The following is an 18,770-nucleotide window of genomic DNA, read 5'->3' on the forward strand; positions in this document are numbered from 1 at the left end:
AATTACAGGTATTATGGCCCTAAATTCAGCCAGTTGTTCCAGTAGCTGTGCTCTTCCCAGCTCTATCCAAACTAAACCAACCTTTTTTATACATCTCATCCGCGCTTTGGGACCTGCTGCCATAAGGCAGGGATGGGCACCACCAGACAGAGGGAGGGGAGCCCTGTCCTGCCACATGGGGACATCCATGCACAATGGCACAGCTGAGCCAGACGTGTGGGTGCAAGGCTGCAAGACAGAGGGTGAGCACATGCTTAATCTATCTTCTGCCTTTTCTCTGTGCATTTGCAACTGTAAAATTGACCACGGTTGGACAGACCATAATTCCATCCAGCTCAGCATCCCCTGTTTGGTACTTACCAAATCACCGTTCCCATCCTTATTGCTGGGTACCAGGGGGGATCAGCACAGCAGCATCCAGCCCAGTGTCTTCCTGCTTATTAAAGAGGCTGAAAAGCTTATAAACAGTGAGCAAGGAAAGGCAGACATAGGCTAAAAATACAGCCTTCCCCAGGACCTGCCGTGACTGCCTGACTCAAAACCCAGGCTGGCAGGCAAGGGGCTTTAGGCCTCACCCATGGACCAGCACACACAGGCCTGTCTGGCCACTGCAACATTTACTGCCTGGCCAGCCCAGAGCTTTGGAGGACAGGCACCAGGTAAGCCAGTGGCCAGCATGGAAGGTCCTGGTAGAAGCCAGAGCTTGGGGTAGGTGGGACCCCAGGCAAGATGTGCAGCATCCCTACACAATACCCTGGCACCTGAGGTTTGCTCATGCCACACAGCTCAGCGAGCAGCACAGAGCTGCAAGGGCTTGTGACAGTAATTCTGGCACTGAAACAACGTGGTTTAAAGAGACTTCTTTGAAATACAAGTTGAAACAGTACAGGCTGAAAAACAATGCAGTGATCAGCCTGTTTGGCCTCATCTAAGAAGCTACAACTGCCCTCTATGTTCACAGGCTCAGCCAAGTGCTTAAAATCCCTACAGCTCACAGAAATGTAGAGTAGCTGTGGCTTGGGCCAGTTCCATGAAGAGCTGTGCTGGCACAGCCAGGGAGGGAGGAGGAGGCAGCCTGAGCTGCTGCTGCTGCTTTGCTTGTTTTCAGAATAAAGAGAGACTCAGTCTTTGGAGATGCTAATTTATCCCTTTTCACAGTCAGTGAGTTTGCTTATGGTAATGAAAGGAAAACAAACAGTCAAACATCTTCAAGGTCTAGTGCATAATTGTAGGAACACAGCTGCAGTCTGCATCGTGAGGGCTGCTCGCTATGCATGGGGACAGGTTATGGTTTGTATTGCAGTCTGGGCTCACCGAGGTGGCCTGAACCCTCTCCGGTGCCTTTTTTTGCATTTCAAGTGCATCGATAAAATAATCATGAGGGTGGGACGTTTTCTGACACTGGGCATTGCTGAGTCAGGGGTTTCATATTGTCACAGTGCAGCCGTGCCCACAATGGCCGGTCAGAGCCCTCACTGCCACCTCTTCCTCCTCCCGAGCCCATGAGCACTGACAGCAACAGAGCAGGTGGGAGTCTTGGCTGTGCATGCACATTTTTAGCAATAAACCCACATGCACTTCCCAAGCAAGGCTGGAGACTCAGCAGCAGCTCGAGTCTCTGCTCCTGTCTCGTGGACCTCCTGTCTCCTGCCCCGTGAACATGGGCTTGGGCAGCAGCGAAGTGATGGCCACAGCAAACCAGGGCTGGGGACCCCAGAGGTGACAGGGGCTGTACAGCACCTGCTTAGCAGAAAGGAATTATTTGGGGGGGTGTCAGGAGAATTGATAAAGGTCTAACTACAGATTTAAAAGCCAAATGTTCAAGGTGGCATATTGGGAAACTCAGTAGGGGCAGGTAAAGACTGTACTTCGTTCACAGTAAAGGGCCTATCTCAAATCTTCTCCTTTTCTGCAAAAAGGTTTTGCCAGTGCACACAGTGTAAATGGCAGCATCTCAAGGGGAGCACGGCACGGTGACAGCCACTGGGCTGGACCGTCTGGCGAGGATGTAAAACTGCAATGCAGCCCCTGGCAGAACTGCCCTGCCTGGCAGCAGGAGAAGCAACAGGCGTCTTCTCCATTAGCACATAAAAAGTATCAGGTGTGATGAGGATTGCTAAGGATGTGTTCTCGTCCCTGAAGAGTCAACACCACTGCAGTATCACAGGGTTTGGCAGGACAAGATGAGAAGCGACAGATGGAACCAGTTACAAAGATGTTACTGGTGTTTGGGGAGAAGCCTAAATAATGCAGGTCACTGCATCCTCTGGTTTTTTAACACCATAATATTTTTCATACAGTGGCAAATCAATTTCTTCTCATGTGGCATTAATAGTTCCTCAGTTTAGAGTCTAAATAAAGTCTAGACTTCTGCTTCTGATGTGCTGCTTTGTAAACTCTAAAGGAGAAAATAGGAATCAACACCTACTGCTCTTTCTTAGACAGGTTATTCCATCCTGTTGGTTGTCAAGGAAGGTGCTATCCCTCCATGGGATTCAATGATCAGGAACTGGAATAAAACTAGGACATGAGCCAGACTAGAATTGTAGAATAATGAATAATTCTGCTAGTCCAAATGCATGAAACACAAAGAGAGATTTTTTTAGCATATGAAAGACTCCAGGAAAATGTACACAGCCAGACTGTTGACGTTTGCAATGTTCCCAGCTCAGAACTGATTCCCAGGACTTGACTGAACAAACCAAGATCAGAAGAGTGAGGAACCAAGACTGGGCTACAAGAGGAGCTCTAAACCTGCCTTGGAAGAGACCCAGAGCAAAGTAAATGCTTTTCAGGATCTGGGAGTGCAAAACCGAGCTCAGAGACCTCAAAGACACCACAAAATCAGACACAGATGCTGACGTTTTCTGTTTCACTTGTGGAACAGAGATCATATCCTCACCATAGTGTTTCAGGCTTTCCCACCAGCACAGCTCCATTAACCACAAATGGAAGAAGAGCAAAGCCACAGAAACCTGATTGTAATAACCTCAGTCACCACCATTTTTCTGGTTTTCCCTCCATCTTTCTTCTGGTTCCCTAATGCTCACTTATTCGGGGTCATCTTCCCAGCCGTAGAGCACGCAGGGCATTTTATGTGCAGCTGGCTGGTAGGATGACCTATGTAATCCCTGTTTCCCCATCTGTTTTCTGGGCTGTTTTCCACCATATAGGCTCATTCTCCAGTGAGCTAATCCACGTGCCATGTATCACATCTATCAAGAAACTGGACCCAAGAAAATCCACTTGTGTAGAGACAGATAGGCAGAAAGACGTATAGGATGTAAAATTCATATACAGTGCTAAGGAAAATTCCCCTATAAGAGCTCCCCCTGCCTTGATAGCCTCTGTGGGCAGTGATGTCCATTTATGAGATCATTTTCTCCCATTCAGGATGTATTTTTTGTTTCCAGCCCTTTAAATCTGGTCAATACAAGCAGTTGAGCTCTGGAAAAACCTTTTTCAAACCAGCTTGTTAGTAGTGTTGCTGCTTAGTCCTCTGTACTTATTGTATCTTATCCCTGAGACCAATTTAATACCTTAAAACAATGCTTGTAGCAGGAAAATCTGTCCCTGGAATGTCCTCAGCCTCTGCCAGAATCCAGCTGCACCAGGTGGGTCAAAGTCTGCAGCAGGGATAAAAATCCAAATTTATTGCAATTTAAGGACTGGAGGATAGACGCTTTTAAAAAATTGAGGATATGATGTCATGCTTCACACTGTGTGGGAAAGAAAGTCTCTCTGCCACAGATTACTTAAGGATAGTAATAAGAATAAGCAAATCAGGGCAAAGGATTTTAATAACGACTGAACAGAAGGGGAGGTAGACAGGCATTAGTCTGCAAAGGTGAAGACACGACAGGAACTTGTGGGATTTCACAAGGCCATATTAAATTTATGCAGAGAGGTTAATCAAGGTTTATCCAGAAAACAGGTTTAAATCCAGAAAAGCTAATCTCCAAACTTCTATTTGTAGTGATTAAAGCTTTGAGAACAAAGTCCCTGCTAAGGAAAGATCTGAAAGAGAGTTTTGTAAAGTGCATTGCTAGTGAATGGCACTGTTTTTCTTTACAGTTAGCATTAAAAATGATAGATTGGGCCAGAAAAATACAAAGTGTGCTAAAGAACAGCACAAGAGGGAAAGCAACAGGTTGCGTTCAGCATAGAGCATGGGATATTGATATTCACAAATGGTTGGGTTTTGTACCCACTGATAGAAAAGGGAACCGCAATTTGGGCTGGGCAGGGTCTCCTGAGCCTCCCTGCACCTCCGCCTTTAGGGCTGCTGTGTGTTTCCAACCACTGAAATCTTATTGTTTGCTGATTAATAGAATGCAATGTTCATTGCTGGATGAGGAGACTCTCAGTGCCTAAAATCTTTCAGCAGAAATGCTCTTTGGCTTCAAGGACCTGGGTTACACACACTTGTACATATGTTCTGTGATACAGGGTGGACTAAATATCCATGATTTCAAGTAAATAAAACCACTCATGGGACAAAGTTTAGGAACATAAATAGACAATTTGTTTGTGCAGGTTGTCTGTCTCTTAATCAATAGCCCTTCTGGGACCCAGTTTGTTAAAAAGTCTGACCCTTCATGTTTTATCTGAAATCATCAGACAAAAGCAAATGTCACTTGAAATTCTACCAAATAGATTAAATCCCAAGGCAGACAGCGAGGTGATGTTAGTAACTTCCAAAAAGAGTTGATAAACTAAAATAAAGGAGCTTTGTCTCAAACCACCTGCACTTGCTGGATTTGAGCAGAGCAGCAAATTCACAACTGGGAATTTGGTTGCACTGATTTAAGTCGGGAAGGAAACAGAATTACCCACGAAATGCAAGATGTTCCATGTTGAACCGCTTACGTTCCCCAGTTTGTCAGCGTTTCATGGGAACAATTTTGGGTTCTGCTGTGTAGGTACCCCTTCTACCTCCTTATCTTTCCTGCTTTGCACCTGCCACAAGTATTGGGTTTTATAGGAAAAAACAGATCAAAAGCTCTTTTACCTGTATAAACGGGAACGTCTACATCTCCCCAACAGATTCACAGTGTGTCGATCCTGATGGCCGCATCTCTTCCAAATGCCATGTTCCAAACGTGCTGTGTATTTCAGCTCCTCTGCCCTCTTCTTTCTCTTCTGGCTGGAGCTTTGTCTGTGGCAACACTTCATCTCAGCTAGAAAGATTTCTATTTTATATGTCAGGGCAACTCTGGAAAGCTCCAAAGTGAACAGAAATGTTATTTCTATCAGTGTGCTATTTCTATGCATTTTCCTACATTTTCCAAAGGGAATGTATGTCATGCTGAAAACATTAGTTCTTGGGAGTTTCTGGAGAATGAATATATATTAAGCCAAAGACTACTTGAAATATTTACGGGATGTAGTAATAACTGCGATACAATAATGACTCCCATACAATTCTGATATGTTTAAATGTTCCTCTAGCAAAAGCTGCTAATCTACAGGATTTTTCCATAATGACAAGAAGAAATAGTATCTATATTCTGTGCCTGAGCAACCTAATTTTCTTAAGGTAGACTTCTCTCTCTTTGGTATTTCTTTGACAATCTTGTTCCTAAATGTGGATGTATCTACTTTAAGTTTCCAAAGGTTGGCTACAGCCACATGAATACCCAGATACCAGTCTGCACGTAGCTGCAGAAGCTGCACATCCAGACTAAGTGCACAGGAATATGCACAAAGCTCCATTTTTTTGCCTCTTAGCATCTTTGGAAAAAATCTGTGCTGATACTTTTCTGCTTCATTACAATTTTGCAAAAATCAAAATATTTTGTTGCTCCAGGTTTAAGTCAATTCAGAAAGAACTGTTTGTGAAGCAAGGCTGGTGTACAAGGAGTATGACTGAGCACTGCCTAAAGGAGTAATTGCAAAGCAGCTACATTTGTGCATTTTTATCAGTATCTGTATGGTTTGTTGTGGATACATGTTAGACTATGGCTCAAGGAAAAGGGTGTAACATGACAATTACCTCCAATATAGATTAAAGTCATACTCATTCAGTATTCTACTTGATAAAATGTAAAGTAGCTACTCAGACTGCAGGAGGGAGAGATGGAAAAGGCCAGTGGGTTAATCTCCAGTTCTCGATACATGGCTGGGCTGAGCCTGATCTAAGGCTTTGCGTGACAGATACGAAGCCCCAGAGAATGAGGCCAAATGGAGGAGTTTGCCACATCGCGGTGGGGTTTGTCACATCACGGGAAGGTTGTCACGCTGTCTGCAGTGCTTGTGTACATAACACCCCTACAAAGAAGCCATCAGCGTTTTGCCAAAAGCAGAAACAGTCAAAACGGTGCTAGACATTGTTACCTTGTCAATCAACCGAAAACACAGTTTTGCTCCAGTGGATTTGCATCTTTGGGCATGAAGGGTTGTTTTTTCTCTGTGCTGGGGACCCAGAATAACAAGTGACAAAAAGAAACCACAAGCAGATAAACGGGCAAATAATATCTGTTATTTCTGAGCATTTCGATACACTATTTCTTTTTCTTACAAGTCCATCAGTCTGCACCCCTGACTGTGTCTTTGTCTTGCTGCAGGACATACAATCCCAGTTTGAACACTGTAGTTGTCCAATGCTGAAAACCAGACAGATGACTCATTTGAATGCAGGCTGCTTTGCTGGCTTTAGTGTTTGGTCTACGTGTCCATATAGAAATGATGGGACATTAAGAAAGCACAAACAACACATTTACTGTTCAGGTTACTGCTTCTCTTGGAGTGTGTGGAGCTTTCACCCAGAGATTTCCAGGCAAAGCAACATCTTCAGCTGCCTCCACAGCAGCCATCGCATCAGGGGATGAAATCTGTGTGTGGAAAGGAGATGAGGGCACTGAGAAAATGAATAAATCAGTGCCAAGCACTGAGAAAGAGCAGTATAGCATTAATTCTTTTCCCTTGTAAATCTTCTGTTTGGTGACAGTGATTTTCTTCATTTACCAGGACTTAGCACAATTGAGCCTCCATGAAATGTATGTGTAGGAACTGAGATACTGTTCCTCTCTGCCCACCATGGAAACGTTGCCAGGGATATTAAGAACTGAAAAATACTCCCATGATCACTCCAGTTGCTCGATTACTGCTGCAGTTAGGTGTTAATCTATGAAGGATGGCTGAGGAGCAGTCAATTGAACTGGCTTATAGCCATATGAATTGCACGTGAATCACCCTAATTGCTCTGCAAAGGAGGCTCTGGCAGGACTGGCAGTGCCTGAAGGATGAACAGAGGTCTCTGCCAGCTGAAGAGAAGTAACCAGAAGTAAACTGTCCTAAAATCATAACTTTTGCACTGAGATAGTCAGGACTCACCTCTTCTATCTGCCCCATAACATCCAGAGATATCACAACCCCCTGGATATCCAGGCTGCCCAGGCTGCCCTCTGAGACCTGGAAAACCTTGAGGACCAGCGTTCCCAGGATGACCCTTTGGACCTGGCTTCCCCAGCACAACTTCTCCTGGTGGGCCTGAAGAAGGAGAAGCACAGTAAGTCATAGCACTTGGCTGCTCCAGTGTAATACAGCTTCTGTATTTCCTCCTACATGGTGGTTAATTTTCTGAGTATTGTTTCCTCAGTTTAGTGAAAGAATCGGGCCTGCCAGTCAGAACAAAATCTTCTGAGTCTCAGTAACTAGAGGTCTTATTCTTGACTTTAAGTGTACCCACCTTGGCTAAAAATGAAGCCTGGTTATATGAATTCAAAGTCCACCAAAGTCAATGCAAAATCACCTTAATGCCAGGCTCCATCTCATTGTTTTTAGTGTCTTGATATCTCCACTATAAAAGTTTAGATACAGCAGAATACGCTTAACCGCATTCCCTTGATAGTTTGTTACGTCAGTGGCAAAACTTTCACTAATTTCAAGTGACTGGATCGGCATGGAAGAGTACACCAAATCCTAACAGATTCCTCTAAAACCCTTGTGTTCCACCAGCTGAATTTTCAAAGAGTTTCTGTCCCCTGAGCATCTGGGTTTGCATGCAAAAAGGCAGCAAAACTGAAACTCCTTGGATGTGCCTCATGTCCTTAGGACACATCACTACCAGGGAATGGGTACCAGAGGGAGGAGATGACCTGGAGCAATCTCTTGGAGAGGAGCCATCAGGGATGCTGCTGCGGTGGGAAGGTTAGGCTGTCCCACCACAGTGGTCCTAAGGCTGAACGAGTCTTTGAATCTGGGAGCTGGTGAGCTGGTGACCCACTGGGTCAATACAAAGAGGTGGTATTCACTCTACCTGTTCTGCCTCTGGGTCCTGGGGTCCCTTCCTTGCTGTCTCCAGGCATCCCTTTTTCTCCTTTGGGCCCTGGGACACCTAGTCATAGACAAGAGATAAGTGTCACTTCACTGCGTTCTGTGTTTCACCCTCAATTAAGGCTCCCTTCAGGCTCTTTAGATGCTGGACTCACAGCCTTTGGCAACACAGAGAAATTATCCATCTCTTTAAATTCTACCTGGGGACCCACTCTCTTTTTTCAAGTGACCAGTTGCCCACGACTGACAGGGCTTCAGCCAGCACTCATCTGCAAATGGAGATTTTTCACAGAGAAATTCATAGCTCTAGAGTTAGTGCACTGGCCTGAGCATGAGGTCCACTCCCACGTTCTCCCCATGGATCAGACAAACCACAAAGCTGAACCATCTCTTCCACCAGTTGCTGCTAAGTCAGAAGTGATGTTTTCACATGAAATTGCTCACAAAACTGCGATATCTTAGTGAAAAAGATGCATTTTGACAGAATAGAATTTTTCATCTTTTTAAGATGAAAATATTTTGATTAGCAGTGTCCTTAAGGTAGTTTTTTCCAATGAGATCCATCTTCTCACATCTCCTTGCTTGACAGGCTGGAAACACCTGCAGCTTGTTACTCTCCTTTTCTCTTAAGTAACATTTTTACAAGCTCTGCAGATACCAGCTAAAACAGAATAGTGCCAGAGCAGGGAGTTAAACAGAAGGTCTCTAGTTACTTAGAGGCATGAGGGCACCACTGAAACCAATTATTTTCATTTTATTTTGAAAATTACTTGAGCCACTGACAAATGTTATCTGCGAATCCAAACAAAACATCTTGCAACCATTCACTCATTCATGTGCAATAGTGGGTGCCACTTTCTGAGATTACATTAATCTGTTTCTTTAGTCACATGTGAGGCTTTTGTTATTGGAACTACTGCTCCAGAAACCTACTTCCACTCTCAATATTACTTCAGTAGCCTCATGCCTTCCTTCAGTGTTTTCCAAGACTTGCCATTTCTACCCACAGTTCATCCTTCCCACTGCCATGTGTTCAGGCCAAAGACTGTTTCTTTTGTCTTTCTGTGGAAAAAGCCTCCTACCCTCTAAAAATCAAACTCTCCATCCCCCAAAATCTACAAGCTGGCCTTCCTCCCAAAGCAGAGCTTGCCAAAATAGTGTGCTGGATCTTTCTCCTTATTGTTTGAGCTATCTGACTTGGGTTACCCTTCCTAGGAGAGGGAAATCTAAAAGAAAAATAGCAATCAAATGAGATAATATCACAGGTTATCTTTACAGCACTGTCTGAGGCACTAAAATGTTTAATTATCAAAGTTATAATAAAAAATGCTTATGAATGTTTCTGTCCATACCTCTTTCTCCAGGATACCCATCTTTGCCTGGCTGCCCAGGGACACCGTTTTCTCCTTTTTCTCCATTGCTCCCAGGGGGACCTGGAGGACCTGGTGGTCCCGGTTCTCCTGGTTTTAACCTTTCATCCCAAACAGGAACTGGCTTCCTTGCGTGTTCGTGAATGAACGAGTCAAATTTCAACACATGAGCTGAGAGGGGAAGACATAAAATGAATGTTTCCTTGGCTGGGAAATTCAGAAAAGAGGCAGAAAAAGTTTCCTAAAACTATCAGCTAGTGCTAAAGAACAGTCAGTCCAAACTGAGAAAGCCCAATGCTGAAGATGATGATGGGCAGTTGAGTCATGACTTTGCTGCCTGACATTGGGCAAACTGCTGCTCCTCATCATGCACCACAGCACAGGAGCTTTACCAGAAATGCTTCATATCTCAAGAGGGATCAGCACAAATCACCGAAAGAATAATTTCTTTCTAATGAGTTCCAAGTTTTTCTATTTGAGAAATACAGGAGTCTTTGCAAAGTGCCAGAGGGTTTTCCTAAGAAATCTTTCACAAATATTCTGTGCAAATGCTGCCCAGTATAGCCAGTGGGAGCCTGTGATGGGACATTTGCTACACATGGTGCTCAGCAGGGCAGAGAATGGAGGAGCTCCATGGATCACCACAGCTTCTTGTTGTCACCCCTCTGGTTTTGTTCACGAGAGACATGAACACACACGGGAGCTGGGCTGGTTATACTCACTCTGGATCATCCGCTCACAAGCCTGGGTAACGAGCTGGTAAATTGTGGCCAAGGACTGTGGTTCCCCCTAAAGTGATTGTTTTTCAATTTAAAAAAGAAAAAAATATTAATATCTTTAAAAATTATCAATATAATAATGTGCAATAGCTTTCTGCCCATTCTTTTTGTCCCTTTGAGTTTCAGAGATGTTAATTACCATGAAATTCAAATTTATTTGTTTATCACAAAGCTCTGAAGCCATAAAATTGAAATTGGGAAACATCAATAATTGCTTGTCTCTTGCACATCAAAAAGCCCAGACTGAATCTCAATAATTACCAAAGCTACCAAAAAAGGAGAGTAAATTTCACTCTCAAATTCTATCAAAAGATGCTACGTCTATAAGTCAATGTTCTGTGATATGTAAAACATTTAACACAATCAGATATTACAATGTCCTATCTTTGTCTAAATCTTTTATGAATATTGATTCTTACCGTTAGTGTGTTCGGAATAAATCATATCTGAGGGGTTCTTTAGAAAGTTTTAGTAAGTAGGGAAAACTGATAAAAATGCGAAAAGCTGCTTATAAATAAACACTGATTCTATATGTGAAAATTCATAACAGACTCTATACTTTCCAGAAGATTCATAAAATACACGTCTGGCTGGATCACTGTGTAGATTACCCAGACTTAAATGATAGCTTGGCACAACACCCAAGGGAGGGGAAAAGGAATGTTCATTGCAACCAAAAAACAAACAAAAAAGTGTAGAAAAGGAGAAGCTGGTGGGAATGGAAGGAGAGTAGTGTTAAAAATTCTAATACTGAGGCATTAACTCGAGACAAATGCAGTCCATCAAAAGCAGCTCACTCCTCTCTGAAGCCTAATTCACGTAAGTCAGTCTTGGCAAAGAAACTCAGACTCCTAGAGAGACACGGGTTTTCTTTTTAACCAAAAGTCAGGGTGGAAAAAACTTCCTCTGACAATAAAATAACCTTGAAAGGATCTCCTGATCTCCTGACCATGTTGGGCCATGCCAGAGGGTTATTACAAATGAGTCCCCTCTTATGTAATTTAAAAAGAGCATTTAAAAAGAGCAACTCAGTCAAGTGTTTTTGGTTCTTCCTTCTCAGCAAAGAATGAATTTGCAGTTGGCATTTCTTCTTCATTAATCTACTACTAAAAGTTCCTGATTGCTGCAGGATTAGTAATATCCAACCAGTACAGCCAGTGGGGGTGGAAAGGCAATGAGCTGAAGGTACATGAAATTATTCAGCACTAGGAAAGTTTATATGTGTGAGCACAGCCTGTAGAGCACTTTACTGGCGTTGCCCTGCACCACAAAAACTCACTTTCTCTCCTCTTTCTCCTTTTGGACCCGGCAGCCCCTACAAGGAAAGAAAAAGAAAAATAAATGTCTAAGGAAAGGAAGAGCAGAAGAAAACAAGAAAATCAATGGGGATGTGGAACATGGTAGAACATTAGTGGAACATGGAGCATGAAGTTTGTTTCTCACACACTCATCATTTCCATGACCTCATGGCAGGGACGAGAAGAGCTTCAAGCTCATAGGATTATTTCAGTTTATTTCTTAACAAAAAGAATGGTAAAGCAGCAGCTGGAGCAGTGGCACAAAGCACCATCAACAGGGCTGCAGAAACTCCTCAGGCACAATCTTAGAACAGATCTCCCAACGCAGCAGGTGGTTTTTAACATCTGAGAAGTAGAAATAACTGTGACATCTGGACCTGCGGCTGCCCCTCCAAGCCCAGCGCTGGCTGCTCCAGCTCAGGACTGACTCTCTTGCTTTATTCTAGAATTTGACACCAGAAATTTATTTGGATGTTGGGTTTTGTGTAGCCTGTAAATCTACAGAGATCAAAGGGAGGTGGGATTTGTTAAATGCTTTATCAACAGTTATGTAGCCTGGCATTTACATATCCAGACATCTCCTCAAGAAGGAGGAGTGCAAATTAAAACTGTTCTTTAGACTCTGAGGAAGAGCTGCTGTGGGAACAGTTTGTTTCCATTCAGTTATTTCATGTCTTTGCCTTCTTTGAGACCCTGGAGCAGGAACTTACTGTTGGCCCAACGTCACCTGGAGGTCCCTTCTCTCCACTGCTGCCTCGGGAGCCTGTCACCCCTTGGAAACCCTGCAGACATCAATTACAACACAGATGAAATTCCAGTTCCTTCTCAACTTTCTTCTTTTTCTGTTGGAGGCTGACATCTCCCTGCAGCTCCAGGGGCACCAGCACTCTGAGTTTAGAGGGCTCCAGCAAGGGCACTGGAGACTGAAGGCTGATGTCAGAACCTCGTCCAGCCATGAGTCCAACGTTAAGAGTGTATCACATCTGAGTCATCTTCACATCATTTCCCATTACTGTCTCAATTACAGTCAAGCCAGCAAAGCTCAGATTTGCCAACAAACCACAGTGTGTTTTTTACTCTACAGGCTTTAGATTCTTCATTATATATTCAGAATTAGACATAGCCTAGAGCATAACCCTTTCTTCAGCCTGCTAATACCATGCTGTTGGCGTTTGGTTATTTTATTTAATTTTTTCCCCTTAAGATCTGTGTTTGCCTCCAATACTTTAAAACAGTAAGAGTAGCTTAGAGAGTATGAAGTGGCTTCTTTGGTCATCTCCTCTCTGTGACATTTCTCTGCCCTATGGTGCCACAAAGGGAAGAAAGAAAAAAGCCGAAAACAACCAGTAGAAAACTTTCTTTTCTAATTTTCCAGCTATTACATTTAATCTCGATAGGTTTTAACAGCTCTTCTGATCAGTGGAAAATGAAAGAAGTTTTCAAGGTGGCATCAGAATGGCTTTCAGAGCCTGCTCTGAAGGCTATGGCACTTTCCTTGTATTTAGAACGCTGAGGTTCAAGCCACCCATCCTGGGAAGGTGCAGAAAGTCCAAATTCCAAGCCGAATTCAACTTTAGCTCCCACAAATACCTGACCTCACCACAACTACTGTGGAGTTTAATGCAAAACCAGCAGTGAGCAAACTCCATCTTACCCTATTCAGGACTGCCAAATTCCTTATAGTTCAGCAGTGAGAATCTGTAAATATCAGGCCCACCACCCACCATCTAAAACAAGATTTTGTTCTGTAAATCAACAGATCCTAAAGTTCTGCTATTCTGGGCACAACAAAGTGCAAATACACTTATCTGCACGTGATCCTGGCAGCAGTTGTTGGAGATGGTGTTGGGGGAAACCTCTCACAACTGCCTGCGTCCTCCACCTCCTTCTGATTTCAGTCTAACAAGCCCATTTACCTCAAACAACAGTTGAAAACAGTTGCACCAAGAACACAAAAATAGAAAACCAAGCCTTTCCTTGCTGGGTCAAAGCTTCCCTAGGACTTGTCAGAAGAAGCCAAGGTTTTCTTCTTGCACTGACAGTGGCAGAGAATGTGGACATCTGCCCAATGTGCCAGGTACCCACCTGTGATAACCCAAGAAGGGGTTTTGCCCTGACACCTCTGGGTGATGACTGGTCAGGAGAAACCACAAGCCCCTGCTGAGGAAGAGATGTGGATTTCATGACTCATGGTGAGCACTCACCCTTGGTCCAGGAGGTCCTGGGGGCCCAGCAGTGCCTTCAAGTCCCCTCACCCCCTGCAAAGCCAAATCCAGATGTTTATTAACAAGAAGATTCAAAGAGATCTAGTACACACTGAGGTGGTTTTGCCATGTGCTGCTTTTAACAGGAGCTTGCTAGGAATGGGTAGAAAATGTGTCTGCCAATTAGGCAACAAGGGTGGCACCTTCTCAAATTTGGACAAACCTGAGATGACATTTTCCCCCAGTCCCTCCAGATTAGGAGAGCTGGATGTTTTGAGTCTCTACTGGTACACTCACAGCAGAATTTTAGGCATCCATGCATGAAAACTCAGAGGTGAGGAACTTTACCTTTGCACCTTGAAGACCATCCCTGCCGGGAGCTCCCTGCACACCAGGAATGCCCTGTAAATCAGAATGGCTGTGTAAAGTTGGCATCTAATTATCATTGCCCTAATTCATCTTGTAACATGGGACATAAGAAAAAAAAAGATGGAAGAAGAAACAGTGTTATTCACTAAACAGAGCAATCACTGTTATCTCACCTTTAACTCTGTCATATCTAGCATCTGGATAGGTCTATATTTCTTGCACCAACTGGCTCAGTTTTCCTTTGGAAAGTCATGACATTCCAAAACAAAAAATAGTTTCCTAGTAGGTAACAACAACTCTATGGCTTTTAAATCTTGCTTAAAATAATGACTGGGAAAAAAAAATGGACAAGTATTTGAGACCTTTAAAAGGAATGGTCTACCATTACCTGCATGCCCGGACTCCCAGTGTCTCCTTTTTCGCCTTTCATTCCTGGTGGCCCCTTGGATTAAAAAAGAAGCACACATAGTTAGGCACGCTGCAGCATCCTTCAAGGCAAAGAGCATCCTGCTGCTCCACGTCTGTGTCCCAGGTTGTTCCTGTTCTTTGTTGTGCTACAGGGAACTTTGCAGCCGCAGCACAAGCACAGGGTTTCTGCCACCCCAGACATGCACACAGCAGCTTCTTGCCAAACAACAATGATTGTTGCAAAGAAAAATGCCTGAATACTCCACTGGGCTGTTTTCATTAAAGGCACATTAGGGAGAGTCTGGACAAAAAACAGCCTCTTGCCAGAAGAAGTAAGTGCAGGCCCTCGTCAGCATGAAAAAATGATCATGATCTGTCTCTAGTGCAGCTGCCCAGCTGTTAGCAAGGATGATGTAAATACATAGATCACATTTCAGGGGCTTTATTGAGACACCCATTTCTGAGACTTTCTAGCTGCAAAGACGGAATGATAAAAAGGGCAGTGGAAGAGATCACGTACCACAGGACCCTGAACAGTGATTCCTTGGGAACCTGGAGAGCCTTGTTGTCCGCTAGGACCCTCTGGCCCCACTTGTCCAGGTGGGCCTGGTTCACCCTAAAGCCCAAGACAAGAAATTAAACATCAGGAAAGAAAGTAAATAGTGTATTTTCTCCACATAGGCTGCACTGCATGACCTGGGTCAGCATGAACCATCTACAGGATCCAAGATGAAGTCAGGACAGTGAGGGGATCTCTAGTAACCTCAGCTGCCTTTGGCCTTCAAGTCTAAGGTTTTCGTGCATCTTTCATGGGCAAAAGCAGCAAAGCTGCAGATGGTGCTTGGCAAAGCACGGTTCACCTTCCTGAGCAGCAGTTCATTCCTGTTACCCAAGGTGGCCAGAGAGCAAAGTTCCTTAACCATGGCTGAGATGTGCACCCATTCTCATGCCTTCCCCAAAATATTTCCCCTGAAACCACGCTGCTTTCCCAGATGTTACCCCAAAAAAGGAGCAATGGTCTGATCTGGCTCTGCCCTGTGTCAATCAGTGGAGCAGGGGACACTTGGACAGGGCTCGCTCCGGTCCCCAGGGTTTGGGGATTCAGACCCAGCTGTTCCCTGTGCTCACCTCATGGATTTTCTGAAGGCTTAGTGTTTTTTCTGCCCCACAGCAGAACCAGTATCTGTCCGGTTTGGAGGCTTGGCAGCCAGAACAAGCCCAGCACAAAGACTGGCCATTTGTCATCAATGTTGTTTTCAGAGAACATTGCTGACCATGTACATTGCATTTGTTCAGCACAATCAGGCCCATCATCCCAATTTCCAAAGCCCAACTGAGCATTTAATTAATAATAAGTGCTCCCATCTTCCTCAGTGCATCAGTTCTTAAGATCTGTTTGGTGCAGCGAGATGGCCCCTGGCTTAAAAGTCCAGCTCAGACCAGGACTGAACACATCCAGCTGCACTAGCAGAGGATTCTGCACTCCAGCATCATCCTCCGACACATCCTGAAGCAAACAAAGCCAGCAGGACTCACCTTGGGCCCTGGCTCTCCCTGCTCGCCTTGTGGTCCTCTCCTCCCAGGGCTGCCCTGCCAGCGGGACACAAAGCTGCCATTAGGAATATCATCATTTTCACTGCAGAGCAACCAGGTGCTCAGAGGACAGAAGTTGGTGAACTTAGTGCATAGAGTGAAAGATGTTTCCTGCCCCAGAATGCTCATAGCAAATGGAGACAGGAAGAAAATTAATCAAATCATCCAGCAAATGTGGAAAAGAGGAGAAGAGAGGAGAGGAGAGCACAGCCCCTTGTGACAGGTGGTGGGGACACTGCTCTCACCACCAGCAGCGATGGAGGAACATTCAACCTCCTCTCTCTGGCATCCCCAGCAAATCTGTGCTGAGATAACAAGTGGAAAAGAAGTCACATATGGACATGGGAATGCACTGAAGACTAAAAAAAAAAAAAAAAAAGGAGGGGGTCATGTCTACAACCCTTTGGGTCTATGTTGTTTTTTATAATATCATCCCAAGAGAACAGACACATGCTGAGACTGGGGACAATGACGAGCTCTGGGGACACCTGGCTTAGCTCTGCAGCTGTGTAACTGCTGGACAGAGAAAATAAACCAATCTTCTGGCATGAACCAGTATCATGTGAACTTTTGACATCTTAATCTAAAAGCTTCGATTTTGCAACCTAAAAAAAAGAATAAAGAAGGGGGATTTGTTTTAAGCAGCACAGGCAGGGATCTTCAGGAAAGGTGCTTTCAGAAGCACCCGGAAGCTCATTTCAGAAATCAGCTGGACCTGGTCAAAAACATTAGGAACAGTGATAAAAACAAAATGGGACATAGTCCTGCTAACTGGAGTTTCAAAATTAGCAATGAGTGCGCTTGTAACAGCAGCAAATTACCAAGGGTTTAGTGGTGTGAGGATAAGGTTATGTGTCAAAACCGTATTTTCTCTAATGCTTAGAAGAGTCCCGCTCTTTAAAGTGGTGTACTGCAGAGATGTTTAAACCACAGGGCCATGCAAGCTGGTAATTATGCACTTAGGATATTGAAGTAAAATGTGATAGTGGAGTGTGCTGTGTAATTAAACTTCCACTGGAATGAGCATGTAATTACTCTGCAATGAGATGCTGTTCCTTGCAAAGTGTGGAACTGAATTCACAGTTAAACCACAGTAATGTGAGAGGTGATCTGAGACCTTTCCACTTGAGAAAGGGGGCAAATGGTTTCTTAATTGTTATTTTTTAGGAGAAAAGCACCTGTAGTAGTTGAAATGGGGCACTCTGGACAGGCTGTCATGTTTCAGCTGCTTTCTGCAAATAAAAGTTTTCCCCCAGACTTCCAAAATGCAAACTTTTTTGATAACTGCTTCCTAGTGTTTAACTGGAATATTTCCTCTTGCAATTTAAGTCCATGGGGACTGTCCTGCATTCATAATGGATAGGGCAAAATAGTGTTATCACTGTTACCACTTCCCTCCCCCCCCCTTCATTTTCTTCAGGGTTTTCTTGCAAGTCATATTCACTGCAGAGAGCTTTGGAGACAGGATTGCAACATCTCCCATTTCTCTTTATACTGCCCACCTACACAGACACTTAGAAGGCTCCTACTTAATAGAGAAACCATTTTTTTGGTGGGTTTTTTCATTTGCAAAAAGCTTCAGAGCCTCCAATCCATGAAAGCTCAGCAGGCACCAAGGATGACCTGTCCTTCTCTCCTAAGAGGATTAACATGGCACCAGGACCTGCTCAGCCTGTTCCCAGCTGCCGATGTTCCACTGCCAGCTGTCTCCCCATTTCATCAGCATCTGAAACACCAAGAGCACCTCTCCGCCCTGCCCTGGCATGAGGAGGACATCAAAGCTACCTGAGATAGGAGGAGAGGAAATGGCCTCAAGTTGCACCAGAGGAGACTGAGGTTGGACCTTGGGAACAATTTCTTCCCCAAAGGGCTGTTGGCCATTGGAACAGCCTGCCCAGGGCAGTGGTGGAGTCACCATCCCTGGAGGGGTTGAACAGACACAGAGATGAGGTTCTCAGGGACAGGGGGGACTTAGTAGCATTAGGTTAATGGTTGGGCTCAATGATCTTAAGGGTATTTTCTAATCTAAATGATTCCATGATTCTAAATCCTCTCGAAGGCCAAGGAGCATTCTCCTCATGCCTGACATGCCCGAAGAACACGAAGCAATATCAGTAAATCAATACACGGCATGGAAGGGTGAACTTACAGGGGGGCCTGGAGGTCCCGGCAAGCCTGGGCGGCCAGAAGTACAGGAGCAGGCAGGAGCTAAGGTTGGACAGGTCTCCTCATCTCTCTGAAACAAAAGCAAGCCAAAGTGGCATAAGCAGCTGTGCAGCAAGAGTGGGGTGGATCACAGGTAACATTCTCAGTGTTTCAGTTGAAGACACACAGAAATTTTCTCTACCCCACCAAGAGATTTTTGTGAACAATAGAGTGCTTTATTCTTCTGTCAAATAACAAGTTTAGACCAAAAAAAACCAAACACCAGCCCTGCCTGAAATTTCTATGACATATGCTGAAATATAATTT

At 44.3% G+C, this 18,770-nt stretch overlaps 1 protein-coding gene across 2 annotated transcripts in view; it reads right to left on the minus strand.

Annotated features, from left to right (window-relative positions):
- Nucleotides 1-6,459: 6,459 nt before the first annotated feature.
- COL20A1 (collagen type XX alpha 1 chain) overlaps nucleotides 6,460-18,770 on the minus strand; it is a 48,416-nt gene continuing 36,105 nt past the window's right edge. Inside the window, exons 28-40 of one of the 2 annotated variants that reach the window (XM_065032336.1) lie at nucleotides 18,448-18,534; nucleotides 16,242-16,295; nucleotides 15,226-15,321; nucleotides 14,686-14,739; nucleotides 14,277-14,330; nucleotides 13,929-13,982; nucleotides 12,435-12,506; nucleotides 11,706-11,741; nucleotides 10,370-10,436; nucleotides 9,630-9,818; nucleotides 8,261-8,338; nucleotides 7,336-7,491; nucleotides 6,460-6,833 (exon numbers count right to left, since the gene is read on the minus strand). In XM_065032336.1, coding sequence (XP_064888408.1) covers nucleotides 6,820-6,833; nucleotides 7,336-7,491; nucleotides 8,261-8,338; nucleotides 9,630-9,818; nucleotides 10,370-10,436; nucleotides 11,706-11,741; nucleotides 12,435-12,506; nucleotides 13,929-13,982; nucleotides 14,277-14,330; nucleotides 14,686-14,739; nucleotides 15,226-15,321; nucleotides 16,242-16,295; nucleotides 18,448-18,534 — 1,011 coding nt within the window. In that variant the 3' untranslated portion in view covers nucleotides 6,460-6,819. The remainder of the gene's footprint in view (nucleotides 6,834-7,335; nucleotides 7,492-8,260; nucleotides 8,339-9,629; nucleotides 9,819-10,369; nucleotides 10,437-11,705; nucleotides 11,742-12,434; nucleotides 12,507-13,928; nucleotides 13,983-14,276; nucleotides 14,331-14,685; nucleotides 14,740-15,225; nucleotides 15,322-16,241; nucleotides 16,296-18,447; nucleotides 18,535-18,770) is intronic. The other variant, XM_065032337.1, reaches the window with a different exon arrangement.

Source organism: Columba livia, chromosome 16 (genome assembly GCF_036013475.1).
Source record: "Columba livia isolate bColLiv1 breed racing homer chromosome 16, bColLiv1.pat.W.v2, whole genome shotgun sequence".
Lineage (NCBI taxonomy): Eukaryota > Metazoa > Chordata > Aves > Columbiformes > Columbidae > Columba > Columba livia.